The following is a 22,998-nucleotide window of genomic DNA, read 5'->3' on the forward strand; positions in this document are numbered from 1 at the left end:
GGATTAATGATACAGAAGCTCCTTTACAGTTCTGTTGCAGACTAGACCTCTCCACCCCCCTTGCTCGCCTTTCCTGCCTCTCATACCAGTGATTCCCAGTGTTGGGCATGGTCCAATTTAAGGTCAACAAGGGCTATGGAGAGATCCATAAATGTCCTTAGAAGAAGGTTAATTCCTTGCTTTCTCAGTCAAAACTGAAATTAATGAATGGTGAGGTGGTTTTGACCAAGGGAAAACAAAGTCCAGGAGGGAGGTTGAGTCAAAAGCAAGCCATCACGGCCATGTCCACGGTTCCAGTTCTGCCAGTACAGCCTCCACTGTCGCCTCTTGTTCCCTGTGTGTGCGAGTTTCTGGACACGAGGGACAGAAGGACCTGCAGCACTGGCTTCCTGAGACTTGCTGCACAAGTCTGCACTTGAGACTTGCACTTGAGACTTGCGGCACTCGAGCCTAAAGTTTAAGAGAGACTTGAGTTCACGGTTCGTCGGAGACATATTTTAACCTATTTGTGAGGTTTCAGAGGCCTCAGTGGTGTCCATTGTCTCATAACAGGAATGTACAGGGAAGGCACTTCCTGCCATGTCTTCACGCTGAGGTAGTGAGAAGAGTAGAACTACACCTTTCCATCCTGGGTGGAGGCAGCTGCCGGGGAGCAGAGGGGGCTGGTGGGGGGGGGGGGGCTGGAAAGCTGGCTCAGTGTGTGCATGCTCTGTGCACATGGACCCTGAGGAATGCTGACAGGGAGCGGGATGCCCCACCTTCCAGCTCCCCCCTTTAAAAACACTCCTTCAGGTTTGGCTCTGCTGCCATTTCAGACATGATAGCGGAAGGTAGATCACCTTCGGGTGTTAGATAAGTGGTTCACAAAAACCTAGCTCTTAGATGCAGTGACTACATGCCTTGAGGAAAGGAGACCCCACTGCTCTTTCCTAGAGGGACAGGACAGAGAGCAGAAGTGTTCAGATGATTTTCAAGGGCACCCAGTACCCTTTCAAAACCTGAAATTCATCCCTAGATCCTTGCAGACTTCAATTCAAGGCCCTTGCTTTTCTGCACATCTGCTGTTTAGAAGCTCCAGGTCTAGAATACTAATGCTGAGCAGAAGCATGCACTAGAAACTTCCTCATCCACCTTCCTTTTCATATATTTCCTAACGCTATTTGAAGGATTTCCAGAAAAGGAATTGCCCAGCCTCCTAAAAGCTCCCCCATTTTTGTGTTTCACATCATTTACAGGAAGTCCTTCCTTTTGTCCTCGGTAGAGTTGAGGAATGAGATTCTAATTGCTGAGTTCAAACACTTGATTCTTATGCTTCTTTCAGGAGAGACCAAGACATACTGGTTTGGGGAGTCTGGTTCTGTTCCTAACCCTAATGTGCACACATATCCCCTGTGGAAGCAGAAATGACAATATTGGGTGTCCTCTGCACCTGATATGGGCCCTCCCTGGGGTCACTGCCTTGGCGAGCCATGTTGTTTCCTCCCTCTTCACAAGAGGGAGTGAGTGACTCCCTTGGTGACGAGTGAGTGTGGGCTACTCAACTTCAAAATCATTCCTCTCCTCCAGGGCCAGAGGAAGGCGTGGTTTCTCTGAGGCCATTGCAGTGACACTTTGGGGATGAGTGGGCCTTCTTAGATCTGCCTGTGGCGCTGCTAGGAGACTGTGCCCTCCATCCAAAGAGGCAAAAATGTCACTGTGGTGTCCCTGACTTTCTTTTCACAGTTCCTGGAGCCTAAAGAAAATCCAAATGAAGACACAGCAGCCGTACTTGCAGAAGGTGGTGACGTGGATGATTTAGTAAGTGCTTTTAATACATACCAGGTGTTCTCTGGATTGACATCGCCCGAGCCGTAAACACAGCCACAGCGCTGCTCACCGTGGACTTGTTTCTTGTTTGGGTTTTAATTGCTGACACACCAGAAGCTCCCCTACTATTATTTATTGCCATTATAAATTTAATCAGATAGGTAATTTCATAATGGAAATTCCTGTGCTCTCTGGTTTCACTTATATTGTTCGTTCAGCTTAATCCTCTCCTGTGAAGGACTGGAAAGAGCTGGCGAGGCCATTCCTTTAGTAGCAGAATGTCATAATTTACTGAAATTGCTCTCAACCCAAATAAGCAATACAACATGCAGTTTGTGTGGGTTGACAAATAAAAACAGCTTTTCAGAAGCCTAATTCTTGAATGTTCTCAATTAACTTAACGTAAACAAAATCGGCTGATAGGCGTTTGGGGGTTTCTGGACCTTCTCATGCCAGCCACGTCTGGGTGCCTGGGAGGCAGTGTAAGTGTTGGCTTTGTATCCACCTTTCACGTGTGGAGACTTCCTGCCTATAAGCCTCACATGACAGCTGATTCCAGTAAACACTCTCAGTCTTTTTGTGGAGAAGTCCTTAGCTGGTAACGAGACACTTGGTATTTAATGCCTACAATAGGTAGCAGCGAGCCGGTGCGCAAGTCCAGCTCTGCCACTGGTGAAGAGAGCCGTTGTTGGTAAATGGTCTCCCACCAGAGAGGCAGTGGTCCAGAGTTGGCTCCTTTCTAAAAGTGTTGTTTTTGTTCACAGCTGGACTTGATTTAGGTCGTGGCTGCGTGGGGAATCTACGAGAGTTGCCATCGCTGTCACGCTGGGAGCTCTGTCCAGAGGATGCCCTTCAAGGGGAACGGGAAGCTCTGGAGATGGTCCCCATAGGTCATGTGGAAGTGACTCTCCTAATTCTCTGGAATGAATATTTACATATGTAAGGGATAATTTCGATCCCATACACGTTTATAAAGAATCCTTGTTATTTTCTCATTGGTGTATTATTTCTTTTGTGGTCTTTATTGATCTCAGTGTATAATGCCCATACTTTGAAGTTTCTGGAAAATGGATTTCCTCCTGACCTGGTATGTTGGTCAGGATTGCGGCCCCCATGAAGCTGTCTTGTCCAGAACTATGGCATGTCACTGGTGAGTTCCTCAGTTCTCCCCCAGAGGTGGAGTCCTCAGTCGGATCCTCCAGCGGCAGTCACAACTGTGTTGATCCAATGGTGGCATTAGTTTCTTACCAGCAGAAGGATGGGTTTGGGAAATCATGGCTAAGGGCTGGCTCTCTCTTTTTATTTAAGCCTTTGAGTCTCCACATTACATCAGCTGTGTGTATAGGTGGTTTCCTTAAGCAGGGCGGGAGGGGGAGCACCACTTCCCCACGTATTGAACTGTGGCAGTGCTCTCTGGAAGAAATGACACCCTTTTGGCCCAGCCTCTGACATATCAGCAAACCCTAAAAAAGAAAAGAAAACAAAATGCAGAGATTCACTCCCCTAGTTAGGATTTTATCATTTCATTACTGCCTGCTTAACAGTTTCACAGAGAGAAAGTATGGTTGTGTTCAAACACTTCTTCCTTAATTTCCCATTCTTTTCCATTTCTACCTGAGTCTTCTTTCCGCTCTGTCTGGGTAATGTTTCCTTTCTTAAAATAAGAAAATAGCAATTCTTGAATGTCCCCTTTTTTTCTCCAGACCTCATTCCTTCCCTGAGTTCTAATTCCTTCCTTGGTATCCCAAACTCCACGGTGCCCAGTCTCCCCTATCCTCCGCACCCCTGTAAAAGGTCACTGCTTCCCTTCATTTTGCAAAGGTAATATTAAAGGTATAAATGGCTGGATATAAGTATAGATAAATGGATGTCACTCATTATGAATCATCTACGAAAGAATTTTTCAGTGCTGTGCTGGGAATTAGAGATCCTCTGTGCATTGCTTGAAAACAACCCTCCACAACAGAACATTGTTCAGTCGGCTGAGTTGAGAGAGGAGTGGTTCACTTGAGCCTCTAGGACACCCCCTCAATACTGTGCACACCTTAGCCAGTCTTTTTTTTTTTTTTTAAGATTTTATTTATTTATTTGGCAGAGAACACAAGCAAGGGGAGCGGCAGAGGGAGAGGGAGAAGCAGGCTCCCCGCTGAGCAAGGGGCCCGATGAGGGGCTTGATCCCAGAACCCTGGGATCACGACCTGAGCCAAAGGCAGCTGCTTAACCAACTAAGCCACCCAGGTGCCCCCACCTTAGTCAATCTTGATATCCAGGTGCCCATTTGAAGCAACCCCTATGAAGGATGCCATCTGTATCTTACTGTCTAGTGAGTGGTAGGAGCCCAGAGGATGTTTGTGACCTGGACAGATCTGAACCATTTCATATGAAGAAGGAAAAGTTTGTACTCTAAATTCTGTATTATGCTCATCGGATCCACCCGGGGGTATGAATGAGGTCAGTGGGTATGGCCTGATAAGATTGAATCACTGGTCTTTGGCAGTTTGTGAAGTTCCCTCTTGGAGACAGCCCTTCTGTCTCCAGCCCTTCAGACCGGGAAGAGTTTGAATCCTGTTAGTCCTTTAGATCTGATACTTGCTGATTTGTGTTGTGCATTGTGGGATTATTTGTGCTTCTCTAACCCCACTTTGACCCAAATTATCTGAATACCTGAAGAAAGAGGTGAGTTTAACACGCTAGGGAGAGAGAGGATAAAATTAGCCATGCAGTGTCTGAATCCATGTCCTGTAGGCACAGTGTACGGGCTGTGTGTCTTCAGTCAGAGCACACTCTTGTGAGGAACGGCATGTGTGATGTTCCGGTTGGGCACCCCGAGGTCCCATTTCCCTGAGACGAGTTTTGCAGATCTGGAGAACTCCCTGGCGTTCTGCCCACTCTGACCTAGAGAGTAGCAAGTGGTAGTACAGGATCGTCCGCCAGCCACGGCTAGGCCTCGGAAGCCTGTCTGTCCCACAGATGATAGGTTTGCGTGGCGGTCGGAAGTCACGGGCCATCATCTCTGCCACCTTTGGTCTTCTGTGGCACCAACACATACTGACTTAGAGAGGAGGTGAGATAAAGGAGGGGACTCCCCACAGCCCCTCAGTCACAATACAAATGCCCCCTCAAGGGTACGTGCTGCCCCTCTGTTAAGAACCACTTCTAAATGTTGGAATTAGATTGCCATTTAATTTACACATAAAATTAGAATCTTGGAAAATTATTTAGAAAACCATGTTGAGAACAGGCTTTTTTTTTTTTTTCCTAGTCCCTGATGGCTTTGAAAATAAGTGCACACGTACATATTTCTGTTTGGAATATGTTTGGTGGTAATGACTGTCTTTGCAGCTGATATGATGTAAGCAACAGATTTTCTGTTTGGTCCACTGTCTCCCCTTGGCCCCCTTTGCTCCCAGTATTGTAGGTTCAGAGCCCAAGCTGGTCACTCATTTAGAGTCGCTGCCCAGAGGGGTTGCAGCATGGGTAGGGAAAGACACTAGGCTAGCCCAGATCTGAAATCGGTTCTGCCTCTTGTGCGTGCTGTCTGACCTTTGTCATTGCGCCCGACTGGTTACCGGCCTTAGAGCAAGCCTGTGAGCGAAATTTGTAAACTGCAACATGTTTTATTCAGAAAAAGCCTTATGGTCTTATGAAAACCCAAAATAGAGGGTACGGGCAGCACTTTAGAGTAGGTCCGCCTTCCTGTCTTTATTTCTGTCTTCTTTCTTTTAGAACCTTGAATATACCAGCGCTAAGTTTCATAATTATCTGTTGCTGTTTTACTTAGGCTTTCTTTCTAGTTATTACATGAAAATTACAGTCTCAGTGTGATTAAGGTAGGGGGTTAGGACCCAGGGTAAGTGTTGATGGTTTGGTAAGGTAACCATGTGTACCAGTTTACTTGGGCATTATTGTCCTGACATCATCATCGTCATCATCATAATGCCCTTTTTCACTCTCCAAAGTGGCCTTTTAATAGGGATTTTAGATTATATTGTCCTCCTAGATTTTGACCATATTAAGTTAGTATCAAAACCAGGGCCCAAGGAATGGCCGTATCCTCCTGCCTTGCCAAATACCCCTTTCCCTTTAATGCCCTGCGGGAACTCAGTACATAGAGCAGACAGCAAAGTGGAAACCAGCACAGAAGAACAGCTCAGGGCTTCATCTTAGAGTCTGCTGCCTACATCCAGGTTTTGCCCCCAGCTGGCAGCGAGGCCTGGGACAGAGCAGGAACATCGTTCTTGTCTGGCCGGCAGCATGGAGCAGAAGTGGAAATGCCTATGGAGGTTAGTGTACATACAACCTGTCAGGTTTAATGACCTCTAATAAACACATTCCAGTCACCAGTCACATTTGTAAGTCCTCCTCCCTCTAGCGGGAGACTATCCGGAGGGTGATGGGGACACAGGGCTTCCTCCAGCTTACACTGGCCCTTCCATGTAGGTCAGTCCCCCTGATCAGCAGTTAAAATCCCAGCTTGGTAGTTTGGCTTCCTGTGGTCACCTTGGAAAGAAAGGAAGCACCTCTTTTCTCCATCTGAACCTAATTCCAGACTCAATATACTTCTGTTCTTTAGAGAGACATAATGCCATAGCGTTTCCATAGTGCTGCATGCTCGAGACTCCTAGTTTATTAAAGCCTAATGTCACTAACACTTGACAGCTCTGTGGCCCTAGCAAGTCCCTTCACCTCTGTGAGCAACAGAATAACGGAGTCACTTGTGTTTCATCTGTGGGCAGGATGGGCTAGGAGAAGACAGGACCTTCTCAGTCAAAGGGGGGTTCATATCTATAGCTTTGCAGGGGCTGCTTGAATAATGGGAACGGAGCAGGTGCCGTAGGTAGAGAAGAGGCAACCGAGACACATGTCTCATTCCCAGCCTTACAGTTTGCATTTCCCAGGCTCACCTGCCTTTTGCTCTGCAGCATCGCAGGTGGGCAAGTGCTTTGCCAAGCCCCAGAGCATGTGTCTTATATCATGTCTTAGCTTGGGCGAACCTCTGGTTTTCTCTCTGCCCTCTCACCATTTCAGGATGCTGGGAACGATGGGAGCCCCTGCAGGGCTAGAGTGAGGATCCCTGAGCACATGGTAGGACAGCAGGGTAGGGAGAGACCTATTGGAGGAAGATGATGCCGCGGGGAAGCTTGAGGAAACAGACATGGCAATGGTCATGTTCTGGCTAATTGCCACCCTTTCTTTTGATGAACGTTATGTTATAAATGAGGGGGGAGTTGTAGAGGGTGGTGAAGAGAAAGAGGAGAGGTTGGCCAGCTGGCAGGAAGGGGGACTTCAGTGATGAGGGAAGCACAGTCGTCCCTAAGGCATTGTATTCTTAGTTCTGTCCGGTGGGGGGTGTGAGGGAGTCTTCCGCCTCCCCACTACATTCAGTGAAATACTCACTCCTCACTAATGTGTCTCAGGGCTGCATGTGAGCTGTGAACTCTGACCTGCTCCAGGGAAGGCAGGGGTGAGACAGGCTGACCACGGGGGTGGTCCAGTCATCTCTGGATGACATGGATTCCTTAAGGTTTCAACTTGAAATCAGTCACATGTACGCGACTTTTAACCCGGCCCCTTCCTTAGGTAACACTGTGGCCCCCAAGCCTTGATTCTGTGGCCAGAAGCAAACATCTGTTACTCCCTTTTCAGAAGTGAGAACACAAATGACTTCTATTCTTTTTTTTTTTTTAAAGATTTTATTTATTTATTTGACAGAGAGAAATCACAAGTAGGCAGAGAGGCAGGCAGAGAGAGAGGAGGAAGCAGGCTCCCCGCCGAGCAGAAAGCCCGATGCAGGGCTTGAACCCAGGACCTGGGATCATGACCTGAGCCGAAGGCAGCAGCTTAACCCACCGAGCCACCCAGGCGCCCCCAAATGACTTCTATTCTTAAAAGTAACCGTCCATAACAGCTTGGCACGGAAAACACAGAACGGTAGCGTGTGTGACACGTTTGTTGCTGCTCATAGTTGGAGTTTCACTCCAAGCTGTTGGCTGTGGATTTATTTAACTGGGGGAAATGGGGGCAAGATCCGACACCTCATCAAAGATGCAGACACACGTTCCCTGCGGCCACGTGGCTTCTGTGTATTTCACAGGACGCTTTGTCTGTTCCGACGCGAAGACTCTTCCCACCCTGTGGAGGGATCTCCAGGGATTCCGAAAACAGGAAGGAGATTCCTTCCCTTCTCTGCTGGTCTGCCTTAGAAACAGCCTTGCTCAGAGGCAGAGCAAGACCATCTAATCTGGACCATCTAATATGTGTGACTTTTCTCCATCACAATCCTAGTAGAAAGATTGGAAAGTATGTTCAATTTCTTATCCGTTTGCATTGACGGCAGCTGGCAGAGGTGGGGGTCAAAGGGAGTCATGAGGCGTTTCTGCTGCCAGGTGGTATGAAACCCCGACCCCAGCTGGGAATGTCTGATGCGGGTTGGAGAAAACCAGCAGAAGTTGCCCTGAGTGTGACCCATCCTTTCTGCAGCTTCAACACCCAAGAACCATCTTTGTCAACCCCAACTTCCCATGGCTTGTGTCACAACGTTTTCCCCATGAAGTAAGCGGAACAGAACGTACTCACTTCTGAGAGGGTGAGAGTCTAACTTGGACCAGACAGAAAGCTGAGGAATGAGATCTGTGAGAAGTAACATAGAAATACTAGTCTACTTCTGGCTTTTTTTTTTTTTTTTTTAACTAAAAGAGGAAAAATCATTCCAAACCATTAACAAGTCAGGAAACAACAGATGTTGGCGAAGATGCGGAGAAAGGGGAACACTCTTACGCTGTTAGTGGGGATGCAAACCAGTGTAGTCACTCAGAAAAACAGCGTGGAGTTTCCTTAAAAAATTAAAATAGAGCTACCGTATGACCCAGTAATTGCACTACTGGGTATTTACCCAAAGGATACAAACAGTGATCCGAAGGGGCATGTGCACCCCAGTGTTTATAGCAGCAATGTCCACAACAGCCAACAATGGAAGGAGCCCAGGTGCCCATCAAAAGATGAATGGATAAAGAAGATGGGGTGTGTGTGTGTATACACACACACACACACTCAATGGAATATTACTCAGCCATCAGAAAGAAAAATCTTGCCACTTGCATGGATGGAACTGGAGGGTATGATGTTAAGTGAAATCAGCCAGAGAAAGACAAATACCATATGATTTCACTCATGTGGAATTTAAGAAACAACATGAACATAGGTGAAGGGAAGGAAAAATAAGGTAAAAACAGAGGGAGGCAAACTATAAGAGACTTAAACCAAGGGAACAAATTGAGGGTGGCTGGGGAGATGAGTAACAGGGTAATGGACATTAAGGAGGGCATGGGATGTAATGGGCACTGGGTGTTACATGGAGCTGATGAATCACTAATTCTACCCCTGAAACTAATAGTGTACTGCATGTTAACTAAATTGAATTTAAATAAAAATTTAAACATAGTAATAATTCCAAACCAAGATAGTTGTGCCTCCAGGTCCTACAAGGGGAAAGAGCTGGGACACTTAGGAGCAAATGTTTGCAGATTGTCCAGAGCCAATGGTGGTGGGTAGGGACTTAAGAAAGAAGCAAAGGGCTAGACTTTTGGTGTTCTTCAAAAGTCATCTTGGGAGGCAACGTGCTCATTTTCGTCACCCACTTAGAGCAAACCATCTGCCCTGTTTTGATCCTTATTCACAGGGTTTGGCCAGAGATGACCTTTCAGTGTTTTCAAACATCAACTATACTCTCAAAAGTTGGAGACCACACCTCAGGTATCCGGAAGGATTTATCATAGGCTCAAAGACAATTTGAAAAAAGTTTTATCACTGGTAGCATAAATATTTTGGCATAAATGGCTTAAGTTTTCCTTTCAAAAGGACCTCGTTCTCAAGGCAGCAGGAGGGTTGCTAGGGCCTTGTTTAAACAGATGTGTGGACTCATCCCAGAAATAAAGACTCACCTTCCCATCCCACTGTCCATTCGGTTGGGACAACTTAGAGGCAACAAGATCTCTGGGGACCCAGAAGCCTGATGGGTCCAGCAGTCCATTGCATGAGATCTCTTCAAATACAGTATTTCTTCAAATCCAAAATACCATTAATTATGTTAAGAAAGGGAAAAAACAACAGTGTCTTCTTTAGGCTGTATACCACTTCTTACAATATTAAAATCTTCTCTTGGGAGCGATGAATAAAGGACCTGTCCCTTGCTCCCCTCACTGACATCGTAGCACAGATGTGCACTTCACAGAACAGTCTGGAGAACTTCGGACTGTAAGTATTGGGAATCCCAGCTAACACTGGCTTAAAATTAGGCTTTATTTTCTCTGCTTTCGAGAAGGCTGGCACTAGCCAGCGGCTGTGGGTGGTTCTGTGGCTCAGGAGCGTCTCGGGAGAGACCTCGGTTCTTGAGGCCTTTTCCTCCCCTTGCTCCTATTCAAAGCAGGAAAGAAGGTGGGAAGAGAACAGTTAGCCAACCAGAAGTTTCTATCATCCAGCTCCTTCACCTACTAGCTCTGAACTCAAGAGAAGTTGCTGTACCTTCTAGATTTCCATTTTGCTAGATGTATGGCCACTGGTGGCTTTGAGATTTAAACTCCATTCACTGAAGTCACACTCCGCACAGAGTAAGCCATTGTTGTTCCCTTTCAGGCCTCCCAGCCTCCTGGTCACACGCGCACACACACCCCATCCTGTGTGATAGCCAGAGAGAGAGTCTGCAGAGGTCTCTGGATAGAGCTGCAGCCGGTCCTTGCCGCCTGCCACTACACCCAGGCCTCTCCTGGATCTCCATCCCTAGGGCCTACTGGGGGGCATGCCATGCCCCTCACCACCTGTGCTGTCCCTGCACCAGGGCGTGGGTGAGTGCCCTGAAAGGGTGCTGCTGTCCTGCCTGTGTCAGCCACCAGACCAAGGCGGGCGCCTGTGGGACCTGGAGAGCCAGGGAGGAAAGCATACGGACCTGGGATTTCAATTTTGTCGTCCAGGGCTTCATGCGCCTGCAGTCTGGGCATTCGGTGATTTTACAAGTCCTTTTCCATCCGTCTTCCATCTAGAATTTTAATTTCTACCAGAAGTCACAAGTAAGAGCTGAGCCCCGCATCAGACTGACGACGTTTCAGATCTTGCCACTACCACCGCCTGGTCTTAAGACTGTGGCCCTGTTACTCACGGGCTCTTAGTCCTGGTTTCTGAACCATCAGACAGGGTTTGTGGTCCCGCACTGCCAGGCTGAAGGAGAATGACCCCCCATGAATGCTTGGTACATGGTAAGTGCACAGTACATACTCCCCATTACCAGCCTCTCCAATTTTATATTCCTCCTCTACACCAGCATCTGTCCGGCTTTCAAATGCCCGGCTGTGGCACTACTGGGCACCCCAGTCCTGCGTGGATCAATGACAATGTTCAGAGAAATGACTCCATCTCTGTCCTCCCCTTGCTCTGTGGTCTAGGGGCATCCCCTAGCACGCCGTCTGCTTCCTCCTACAGAATGGACAGCTGCTTCTCTAGGAGTGTTGGAGCAGAAGACGAGGAATGGGAAGCTCCCTCAGAGAAAGGGCAGCTTGGGTTCTAGATGGGCAGAGACGTGTGTGCACATGTGTGTGTTATGTGTTTCAAGTCTTGGCACCTCAGCAGGTTGGTCACATCACAATGTGTCACTTGGCTCCTTGGTTTAACGACTTTTCCTCCCCCATCTCCAGCTCCGTGGGCCCTGGGTCCTCCAACAGCTTCAGGGTTGGATGCCTTTTATAGGCTATTTTGCTTAGTGTCCCGTTAGGGATTTAAGCACCACTCTTGAGCTGCTCTGGGCCCCCTGGCAAAGGGAGGCAAGGGAGAACACAGCTTTAATTAATAGTTTAGGCCAAGATGACATTCAGAGTTTTAGGACTGAAAGGGGTGTGTGTGTGTGTGTGTGTGTGTGAGTGTGTGTGAGAGAGAGAGAGAGAGAAGGAAGGAAGAGGGGCGACAACAGTTCCTGAATTAACAGGCACCACACACACGTGCACTCACACTACACCTACAGGTATATGCCTGTGCCTGCAGGCACACGTCCTTGCACACATTCCCTTGCTGTGCCACCGCGTTCATTTCTGAGAGCGTCTTGTTATAAGGGACCAGTCCTTGGGTGAGGAGCCCACTGTTCTTCAGTAGGACTTTATCTTAATTACACCAGCAACAATCCTATTTCCAAATAAGATCACATTTTGAAGGAATTAGACTTTAACCTCGCTTTTGTGGGAAACCAGCTTCAACCCATAAGAGCCACTAAGGTTGGGTATGATGTCTGCAGGGGACAGACGTGGAGTCAACAGGAAAGAGCAGCATGGTGCGGAGAGGAGGTGGGTTGAGTTGGATACACACAGAGGCATGTGTGAGCGGGGCCTTTGGGGAGTGTGTTTTTGTGTCTGTCACCTATCTAGACAGCACCTGAAGGACAGAAGGCACTCAGTAAGTTTAGTCTGTATGTTAAAAAAAAAAAAAAAAAAAAGCGTGTGCATACACTCATGAGTTTGCTATTCTCGCTCAATGGGGAGGTAATGTTTGTGCATTTTTTGTGAGTGGAAGGGGTCAGAAAGTTGGATTATGAAGGATCTGCCGTTGTGAAGGGTTTATTGAGAACATGAATGTGAGCCAAAGTGTTCAATAAATGCTGGAGGTGATTGCCGTGCACATGGGTTCATGTCCTGTTGTTCATGAATTTGTACATGAGGAAGACAGTCATCCAGTCAGTATCTCGTCCCAGCCCTGTGGCCCTGTCCCTTTACGTTCGCTCTTCTGCGCGTCGTGTGGGATCTTACCCAGGACTGCATCTGGCAAGAGGGGTGCCTGTCTTGACATTCCGGCTACCCTACAAGTAGGTCCCCATGCACGCCCTCTCCCTGACCTGTGTCCTAGGATCTTTGTCTTCGATATTCAGTTTAGTGAACATGCACTAAGCACCCATGGTCTCCAAAACAGCCCTGCGCCCCCAGGAGACTAGAACGGGACAGCGCACTGCTAGTCCTAAAGAAGTTCATGGACAGCCAGAATCTGCCCTCTGAGAAAGGCTGCAGAAGGGACCCCAGAGAGCTCTAAGGGCGCGGAAGGAGACATGACGTTCAGTCTTGGTAAGCGGGGACACTTTCTGGAGTTGGTGGCGTTTCAGCCGGACCGAGAATAGGACAGAATCTAGTAAAGAGGGAAGAGCAGGGCAGGGTTCAGGCCGGTTCGGGAAGGTTTGGTTTGGCTGGGGGATGCATGATGAACAATGATGGGCAGTGGTGGGAAAATGCCGTCTTGGAAAAGAGAAGTGCAGCCCAGTGGCGTGCAGCAAGGATGGAGAGAGTGCAGGGAGAATTGGTGGGCAGCCACTGGAAAGCCTGCAGGGAGAGAGTGAGGGTCCAGAGAGGCCCCCAGGAAGTGGGGAGGAGGGGTGGCGGAGAGCCCATCCCTTGGGCAGCCACCAACAGCCACGTGACAGTGGAAGTCCATCTCTCCCCTCCCCCTTGGGTCCCGACATGGTGGGGAACCAGGGCCAGTGTCAAGGGCATGTGCCCCTCTGCGCCGTTCTGTGCACGTGCCAGGTGGAGTTAGCTTGTCCCCCAGCCTCTTTCCTTTCCTCCTCTCACCGGGCCACCTGGCTGCTCACTATTCCACCTTGACACACCTGTCCCTCTCCCTCCTACCTCAGCCACAACCTTCTCTGACCTTCCCCCCCTCCTTTCAGGGACGCGCTTACAATCTGCCACCTCTGCAAAGCTCTTGGCTGTGCGTCACCCTTCTCTACCTTTCCCTGCAGCCTGTGGAGCAGAATAAGCACGGGGCTGCCGGCCTGCTCGCCCCACCTCTGTGCACTCCGTCCTGTCCAGAGTCCTGTTCCCTGGGGTCCACGCTTCGTGAGAAGTGGGGTAAGAATCACAGGGGCTGCTCACTGGGGAAGCTTCAGGTGGGGCTATAGATCCCTGCTCCCCCGGCAGTGGGCCCCAAACTTTGCTCTACATAGACCCACCAGGGAGCTCTTAGAAACCCCGTGGCCCAGGTCATGGACCCGCTGATTGAATCCTAATTCAGGAGCCAGGCATCCTTGTGCATAAAGATTGCCAACTGATTCCACATGTGGCCGAGTCTGGGCACCATCTCCTGCTGGTTTCCTCTTATTCTTGGCAATATTTGCCTCTAGATATCTGCCTGAAGGACGCTGGCAGTGGGCTGGCTGGTTGCGCCTTAGGTAGCTTGGAGGCCTTTGGTCTTGTATCTCAGAGCGGGAGGGCACAAGGTCTGGATTCTTCCTTTGTCTCCTTCCTTCCTGGCCTCTCCTTTTCTCTTCCCTTTCTCCAACCTAATTAAATCCTGGCCAGGGAGGCAAGAGTATTCTCCTCCCCACACAGAATAAAACAACCCCACACACACCTAAAGAAAGCAGAGGGGAGAGTGCTTGTCTGGTCCCTGCCTCGGGCATGTCTGTTCTGACTTCTTAAGAGTCCTATTACAGTAAAGGGAAACCAACCTCTGTTTCAATACTGTCTGCCCCCAACTTTGGTTCCCCAGCAATGATTTTCTTTTTTAAGCGTTGTAATCCTTCCCCTCAAATGAAAACCTGTGCAGACAGCTAGTGGTGGGGCTGTTCCGGTTGAGAAGATCCCTGGTGGCCAGGCAGGGTACCTCCGCCCTCCACCCCCCGCCCCATGCCCCCGGGCAGCCTGGCAGCCTCAGAGTAGTGGGGAAGTCACCAGGGGAGGAGAGGAGCCCCTGGGTCTGGAGCTAGCTCCACAGGTCACAGCATCTGTTGGCCCCAAGTTTCTTACCTGTAAACTCAGAATGGGAGGCGGGAGAGGGAACTCTCACCTCCCACACACACTTGAACCAGAGTAGCTCCTTCTCCGCTTTCTTTACTGGGAGGACGCGCAAGATACTGCCTGATCATAGAGCTCAGTGACTTTACAAAGTTTAAAAACACTGGAGTACCTGAAGGCTTGAAGGGTACTTCCTAGCTGATTTTCATTCATTTCCTCCACAAAGATTTATGGAGTCCCTACTGTGTGCCAGGCACTGTTCTAGACATATCAATAAATAAAACTGACAAATATCCCAGTATCCAAGACTGAGCACCTTCACCATTCTCAGGGAGTCCCTGAGGCTTTGAAACAAAGGAACAGGTCTCCACTGTTAAAATTCAGCCCTTGGATCACAGGCCGTTCGTTTCAGCCCAGACCCACACCCTGCCCCTCGGCCATGTCCTTTTCTCTTCGAAGTAGCAAAAAGCACAAATACCGACCAGAAGCAGCTGAATATATAATTCAAGGTCATTTCTAGGACATCTCCATCTTTGTTCCTGAGAGTAGGTGAGGCTCACATGACAGGCCATCGAGAGGAGGGACCCAGCCACCCCCTTTTCTTCCTGGTAATATTATGGTGAAATGACACCCATTCGAGGGAGAACACCGTTGAGGATATAGAACAACAGAGGGACTGTTTTAATGTGTTTTCGAGAATGAAAGTTCATTCCTAGGAGGTTCAAAAGAGTCCAAGGCTCCCTCCCTCCATTCCCAGGTTCCTTTTCTGAAAGTGCACCTGTCTCATTCCCACAGCTCAAGGTTTTGGTCCTTAAAAATGGAGATGCTCCTAACAGAGATAATGGTTTAAACTGTTACCAGCTGTTTCTATCTTGGCGTGAATGATAGATCCCAGCAAATTTTGTCTCAGGGGTAGTGGGAGAGCACTGGGGCCTCAGACGTGGGGGAAGAAGTGATAGAGAAGCAGACACAGAATTTTTGTGGACCAAAGGCAACAGGTTGCTCTGGGTTGTGAGGGCGCAAATCGGTACGTACTACGGCTTCATTCAAGTGAGAAGCCTAAGTTGGATCTCAGTGCGATATCGTAAGACCTGTGGGCTCCACCAAAAAAGAAGTCTGATGCCTCTGTCCCAGAGGCAGTGGGGTTTGTTCTTGGAGTCCGAGACACCTTCTCTGGGTTCTGACGTGGAGGGAAGCAGACCATTATCACAGATAATCGGGGACCAAAGGGGCAGCGTTATTTCTGAGCAGGAAGCCACCAACATCCCCCCAAATGCAGGCTTCTGGTGCCGCGGGCTGAAGAGCTCTGCTTGGGCCCGAGGCCTTACCTTGCAGACTTGCTTCCCATGCAGTCGGCAGGACGGACAGAGACCAGGACGAGAACGTCCCCGAACACACAGGTCAAGAGAAGAGAGGGTAAGACCCTCTTGTCAAAACCCAATACTCGGGTGCCTGGGTGGCTCAGTGGTTAAAGCCTCTGCCTTCAGCTCAGGTCATGATCTCAGGGTCCTGGGATCAAGTCCCACATCGGGCTCTCTGCTCAGCGGGGAGCCTGCCTCCTCCTCCTGTCTCTCTCTCTGCCTGCCTCTCTGCCTACTTGTGATCTGTCTGTCAAATAAATTTTAAAAAAAAAAAAAAATTTGAAGTTGGAGCCTCTGTAATCTGTGTTTAAAAAAAAACAACCCCAATACTCTCCGCTCCTGGGAGGAGTGCAAACACCCATTTCTCAGGAAATGGCCTCCCTGCCCCACTTGGAGAACCCGAGATCTGCCTCACCACTGTGCCTTCGCTTAATGAGCGGGGGGCTTCTGGAGGAGGGGACTGCGGGGAACACAGGAGAGGAAGGCTACTGGACTGACCCACCAAGACCCCACTCCCTTTCAGGCATCGGTCAGAAACGACGGGCTTGAAGTTGCTCTAGCGAATTACTTGCCGGCCCTGAGATGGCACTTCCTTCGCCAAAGTTTTAATTAATCACGCCAGCAGATGGGCTGTCATGGGGCCCAGCAGCGGGGTAATGAACTCATTTATTATCGGCCTCCGTCAGTGGGAGGCCACGCAGGCTTCTGGGAAAAGCAGAGCAGGCTCCTGACGCCAGAGCCCACAACACGGGCCTCGGAGCGAGAGTCTCTGGAAATGCCCTGGTGACAGACCGTCCACCGGCCGCTATGGAGGGAGGAAGAGTGTGGCATGGACAGGGACGGTGGCTCCGGCTGGAGGAAGCGAGCGGAGAGCCTGGTGCTTTCGATGGCGCTAGGTTGGCCAGGTTGTCTGGTCCCCCCTGCACCCACCTGCCTCATGAAGGTAGGGTGGCGTGGGGTAGCCATGACCTGTATTCTGAAGCAAGGACATGACGGGATGCGTTGACACGCCAGTTCGCAGAGCTCCGGGGTCGTGTCCTGCGGACAAGTTGCTGGATTTTATGTCCCGGGTTGTCTTACACATTCTCCCTAGTGCCCGTTCCATGTTACTGTAACGAGTATGTACTGTTACTGAGGAAATGGGGGGTGGATCAATGGATAAATACAGAAGAGTGGAGTGCCCAGCTGCCACCGTGGGGCACCAGGGGAGGGGAGCTTCTACTGAGCCCATTTTGGGTCTGTGATTCAAAGGAGCCCCTGACCTTACAGACCTAATTCTTGCTTGGGGAGATGACCCCATGCCTCTGCCAGGACCAAGGCAGACAGAACACACAGCAAGCATGGCGACTCGAGTATGGAAGACCAGGGAATGGGCACAGAGTGTCACAGCCAGAGGGACAGTAGAGGACACCTACTCCATTCCCTCGTGGCTGAGGAGGCAGAGCAGAGCGGAGGGTTCACCTAACTAAGGTCATTCCGCTAGTCGGTGGCACTGGGACACCTTGGACCCAGACCTCCAGGCTTCCTGAATCCCCTTTGCAACCTGCTCACCTGGGTGACCCTGACCTTGGTCCCTCACTGTGCTTAGCCTGCTGTTCATGTTGGCACCTGTGTTCTGTCTGCAGGGCGGAATCCCTCTAGTCTCCCTCTAGAGTGTGCGGGGGAGAGCCCCTTTGCCCAGCTCCCCCTCGACCGCGACCGCGGTAGCCTGAACTCGGTGGGTGTCTCCGGGCACCACGCTGGGCTGCCACCTTATGTGTGTTCAGACGTGGAGACAGGCCTGGGCCTCTCTTTGCCCAAAGGGTCCGAGTGTCCGTACCCTGTAGTCCACCTCTCCCTCATTGCTGAGCCCACACAGAGGACATGGGCAGGGACTTTCGGTTGGGCCTGTCTCCTTGCTGACCGTCATGAATATTTCCTAGTGTAAGAAAGAAATAAGGTGCCTTTCCTCCCTGCTCTGAGATAAAACTCAAAACTAAAAGAAGCCTTTCCTGGAGTTGGCATTCAGGGGGCGATGGTACTAGGAGAGAAGACAGTAACAATTTGTCTATGCCTCCCACGTGCGATAGTACAGCAGGTCGCCTGATCTGCATTGTTGTGAGAACGAGGGCGCTGCCTTCCACGGACGGACCGATGCAAGCACCTTCTACCTCAGCAGTCCCCGATGGGAGTGCGAGGTCCACAGGCACCCAGTTACTGTCTCAAGTTCACACACGTAGGGAGGGCTGGGAGTCAAGTTCAGGTTTAGGTGGCCTGGCTTCCGAACACGTGCTCTTCACATGTTCCCTGCGTGGTCTCCTTCGGAGGACAACTCAGTGAGGCACCGTGGTTGCTCCCCCCACTCCTTGCAGAGGAGATGTGGACCACCAGGGTTTTTCCAGTCAGCCCCCATAGAGACGTGTTCACATACTCATGGTATCATTGGAGAACTGACCACATGCTCAGTGTTTTAAAGGCTCTTCAGAACTGGAAGGAAGCTGCGACTTTGCAGGTTCTGCAGGGATGGAAGGCTGAATCCCTGGCACAGTGCCAGGGGAGGAGAGGGGCTGTGTGTGCAGCTGAAGGCCCGGGCCCGGGGACCAGGCAGGTGTAGCCGGTGTGCCGGTGTGCCAGGGGTGTGGGGGAAGGGTAGAGCCGCCGGCCTTAGGGGACTCGCAGCTTGCAGAGACCCGGACACGGACAGCTGGGTCTCCACAGTTAAAGTGATGGCGAACGTGTGATGATAAATGAAAACTCTCATCTTCTTTGGTGTCAGGAATCAGTAGGGAGTGGTGAGGACGGTGGCCTGTGGTGACACATGCCCCCTCTGAAAGGGACAGCTGCTACTCAGTGGTAGTCTTGTGGGACTAGGGACTGAGTGTCCTCATTTTTTTTTTTTTTTTGAGAGAAACTATAAATCTAAATTTTTACATGGGAAGATTTTTAATGTGATTTTTTTATGTGGGCTCCAAAGTTTGAAATTTTAAGTTCACATGCTGCCCCTGAGCTGTGGCTTGAAAAGTCCACCGTGGAGGGTGGTGTCCTGTGGTGTTTGCTCGGGTCGACTTCAGGGTGAGCCGAGTGCTGGGGGAAGCCCAGCACTCCACAGCACCGCAGGACACACGGGGACAGCAGCAGGTGGCCATGGGTCCAGGGCAATCCTTTTAGAACTCCATGATCAAGGGGACCAAGAGGCCCCGAAAAGGCTGACACGGAATTTCTGCCTATTAGTGTATGGGTAGTTTTCATGTAAATTGGAGGACCCGAAGGGCTTTGACTGTTCTGGTTGTCCCAAGTGAGGGAGATTAAGTGACTCATGCCCCCTTCAACAGTCCTCTTTCATCCCTCACAATGGCCCTGCGAGCTAGAAGCAGCCACGTGCTGTTAACAGATTCACATGCGCTAACTGGCCCAAAGGGACTCAGTAAATGGGCCGGTAAATTCATGCCCAAGTACATGGCGTCAGACGGACTGGGTTCCCTGGCTCAGCACTCAGGAGCCATATGGTTTGGAGCAACTTCTAGTTTCTGAGCCTCCATTTTTTGTCATTCTCAGAAGCAGTACCTAATAGCTGTGTTGTGGGAGGCCATTATTGAATGTATGGGAAGTGCTTAGCCCAATGTCTCTCGTCTAATGAGAACTCAATGAATGTTAGCCATCGCTGTGTCCAAGTGCAGGTCTTCAGATGTCAAAGCCTGTGTCGCCATTGTCTGAGACGTGCCGTAAGAGTAAGACACGCGGGATTTCCAAGTGTCAGGATGAAAATGAAAACATAGGGTACCTTGTTCGGACTCTACGTATTGATCACATGTTGAAATGATAATACCTTTGGTATCGTGGGTCGACTAAAATAGATCATCAAAATTAATTTCACCTGTTTCCTTTTACCTTTCTCATGTGGCTACTAGAAAGTTTGAAGTTCATATGTCGCTCACATGAAATGTCTATTGGGTAACACTGGTCTGGAACCTGGAGTCAGAACCTAGGGCCGGACCCAGAGCAGGCCCTCAAGAAACGTGTGCCAGTTGGATGAAAGAATAAATGACTTCCATAGATTTCTCAGGCCTTCATCTTCTCACTTGGGTCATGCCCTGCCTCAGGCTCCCCTGCCCCCACAGTGAAGGACCAGCCCGGATTCTCAGCTGTCGTTCATCATTAGGCCCTCCCACTGCCACACCCCATGGAACAGGGGACAAGGCCCCAAGGCATGGAGGGCCTTGAGAGGAGCACACAGCCAATAAATGGCAGAGCAGAGTGTGGAACCAGAATGTCTGGGCCAGAGACTGGGCATTTAAACACCACCTCGTTTTGCCAGGGAGCCCCCAGGTCTCTTTAAGCACGTGTTCATAAAGGCAAGAGGAAATTCTCAGGGTGAGGCAGAGCAAGTGGTCCCATGGGTTCTAGCCAAGCAGTGAGCTCTCAGAAGACGGTGCCGTCCCTCCCTCTGAAACCTTGACCCCAGATTAAGGTCAAGCCTGGCCTCCACCACTCACCCCCCTAAGAAACGTTGAGGTTGTAGCCCCTCAGACAGAACTCGACAGCACTCTCACTCGGGGCATTTTGTCATGACTTTAAGTAAAAGGGCCTTAGGGTGTCCTTGTAATAGTGATAACGGAATTGAAAAAAGCCAAAAGAGCTGGCAATCACTCTCTGGAAGTCTTTGAAATCGTTAATATTATTGATCCAGAGGGGCTGCCAGTTGGCATTTGCTGGATTGTTTCTTTCTCTGAGTTCCGCTAACATCCGCACACATACCACCGCCACCACCGCTGCCGCCAAAGCGCAGTCTTAGGGCCCAGGGGACCGTGGGTTCTTCAGTAAGAGATTTTGAACAATATGCTTAGAGTCAATTAAAGTCAAGTGTGAGATAGCTACATAATGTCACAAAGACTTGCAGGGAGGAGGGCTGAGAAAGGCAAGTGGCAGAGCCAAGTAAGAAGGACCAGGGGTGTACAAGAATGCTGAAAATGGAAGAAAAATGGAAGACAAGAATTTTTTTTTTCCAGTGTTGGTCACTTTCTGAAAATGACCATGAGTCTCTGTGTCCTAGTTCTTTCTTTCTTTCTTTCTTTCTTTCTTTTTTTTTTTAACACTTTTTAATTTTATATATTTCTCTGAAAGAGAGAGAGCCTGAGTGGGGAGGAGAGGGAGAAACAGATTCCCTGCTGAGCGGGGAGCCCCGTGCAGGACTCGATCTGGGGACTCCAGGAGCATGACCTGAGCTGAGCCACCCAGGTGTCCAACTATCCTATTTCTTCTTAAGATCTCAGAACACTTCACAGGTCACACACATTGGAGCCCCACCCAAAAAGGCATGTGGGCGAACAGAAGCTGGTCTTTCCATGGAGGGACAGGGTCAGAGGCTTGCCAGAGAACTCAGAGCAGACCTAGAGGAGAAATAGAAGCCAGGCCTGGCAAGTCGCGTGCGATCGCATACTGGCGACCTGCCATTCCCCAGACACTTGGAGACACAAAAGGAGGAAAGAGCCTCCGTTCCCACTCTTGAGGATCTGAGGTGGTGAAAAACGTGGAACAGAAACACCTAATAGTCAAGGGAACTCAGACCAAATCAAGGTAACAACGAGGCGCAAGTGGACAGAGGGTAGATGTAGCAGGACTGCTGGAAACATGGCTTCTAGCAGAAGGTAGAACATGCCTCACTTGCGCCTTCCCTTCTCGGTGTTGTTGCTGCTGGAGAACTCTTTGTTCGTTGGACGTTTGTTGGTTGTTTGACCAGAAAGAGGATTGAGCCTCTGGATTTCGGGGTAGGCGCTTGAGGCCTGGGGCCCCACGTGAGCCGGTGTATACGCTGACTGTCCTTGCTGCAGACCAAACGGAGCACCTGGGTGGGGAACATCCTTGATGTTGCTTTTTAGACTCTGTTTTATACAAGATGGTAACAGAGAGCTTGGCCGGAGGAAGGAGATTGGACCGGAAATCATCCTTTTGATCACGGCTGTTACTGGTGGCCTGGCCATCTTACTTAATTAGCGGTGTTTAAGAAAAAAAAAATATATCAACAAACAAAACCAAAAACCTGCATTTACCGGTGTCAGGGCTCCCACCACCATGTTTTGCAGAGCGGGAAGGTGGGGTTGGGTGGAGTGGGGGCTGGGTGCTGAGCTGCGGAAACTAGATCCGGCCTGCTCCCTGAAGTTGTCTGCCTGCTGGGAGCCCCTCTTGTCTCCCTGCCGTCGTGATGAACGTGACACAGGGAGCCAAAGTGGGGCAAGTGGAAGAATGGATTGCAATAAACGAAATGTAGCAACCTGTGAAAACTCAGCAAACAAGGCGACATCAGCAGTGAAAGTCAATGAGGCAAACACCATCTGGCCCTGAAAATGAATGGAGTGAGAAAGGATGGCCTCGCCTCCTGGGGATTTGTGCTCCGACTGGGAGTGGAGTCGTGTTCATGCCTGCTTAGACTGGCCGGCATTGGGGGGCACGTGTTCCTGCATTTCTGCAGAGCAAGATGTTGGGGAGAGGTTTTTTTTCTCCTTGGTAATACATCAGGGCATATTTTCACTTAATGGGAACTGTTGGGTGGCAAGGAGTCCAAGTTGCAGCTTCGTTTCCATCTCGCCTCAGAGCAGGGGCAGGGACTTGAATATAGTGAAGTCTCTGAGGGACAGGCACCACAGGCTTGCGGTCCGCTGGCTTGCAGCTGACCGCTTGCATTCGCTCTTCCATCCCACCGCTCATACATCCCTCTCTTCCTCTCCTTCTCCCCATCTACCTCCTTAGTACGTCACTCCCAAACGTTTGCCAGCGCCTCCTCTCCCGCCTGCCTCCTCTGAACTCTCTTCCACATGGTGGCCAGAGCCTCCTTGCAAGCCCTGATCTGCTCTAAGACCTCCTGATCTTCAATGACTCCTCACCACCCACCTCCAAGCTGGAGCTGCTGCCACCCAGCCTGCCTCGTCTCTCACTTCCTCCTCCCTCCCCACGCTCCTAGCCGACACCGTGTTCATGCCCAACTCTTACAGGCCGTGAATGAGCCACCCTGTTCCATGCTTTGGGGTCTTTGCTTATGCAGAACCATCATCCTGGAGCATTTTTTGCCTTCTGTCTTCTCCCACATACCCTCACCCGTATGC

The 22,998-nt window shown here is 50.0% G+C and overlaps 1 protein-coding gene across 1 annotated transcript in view; it reads left to right on the forward strand.

Moving 5' to 3' along the window:
• XRCC5 (X-ray repair cross complementing 5) overlaps window positions 1-2,801 on the forward strand; it is an 89,075-nt gene extending 86,274 nt beyond the window's left edge. The window contains exons 20-21 of the mRNA XM_047721203.1: window positions 1,723-1,797; window positions 2,571-2,801. Of these exons, the coding sequence (XP_047577159.1) occupies window positions 1,723-1,797; window positions 2,571-2,585 (90 nt within the window). The 3' untranslated portion in view covers window positions 2,586-2,801. The remainder of the gene's footprint in view (window positions 1-1,722; window positions 1,798-2,570) is intronic.
• The last annotated feature ends 20,197 nt before the right edge of the window (window positions 2,802-22,998 follow it).

This window comes from Lutra lutra, chromosome 3 (genome assembly GCF_902655055.1).
Source record: "Lutra lutra chromosome 3, mLutLut1.2, whole genome shotgun sequence".
Classification (NCBI taxonomy): Eukaryota; Metazoa; Chordata; class Mammalia; order Carnivora; family Mustelidae; genus Lutra; species Lutra lutra.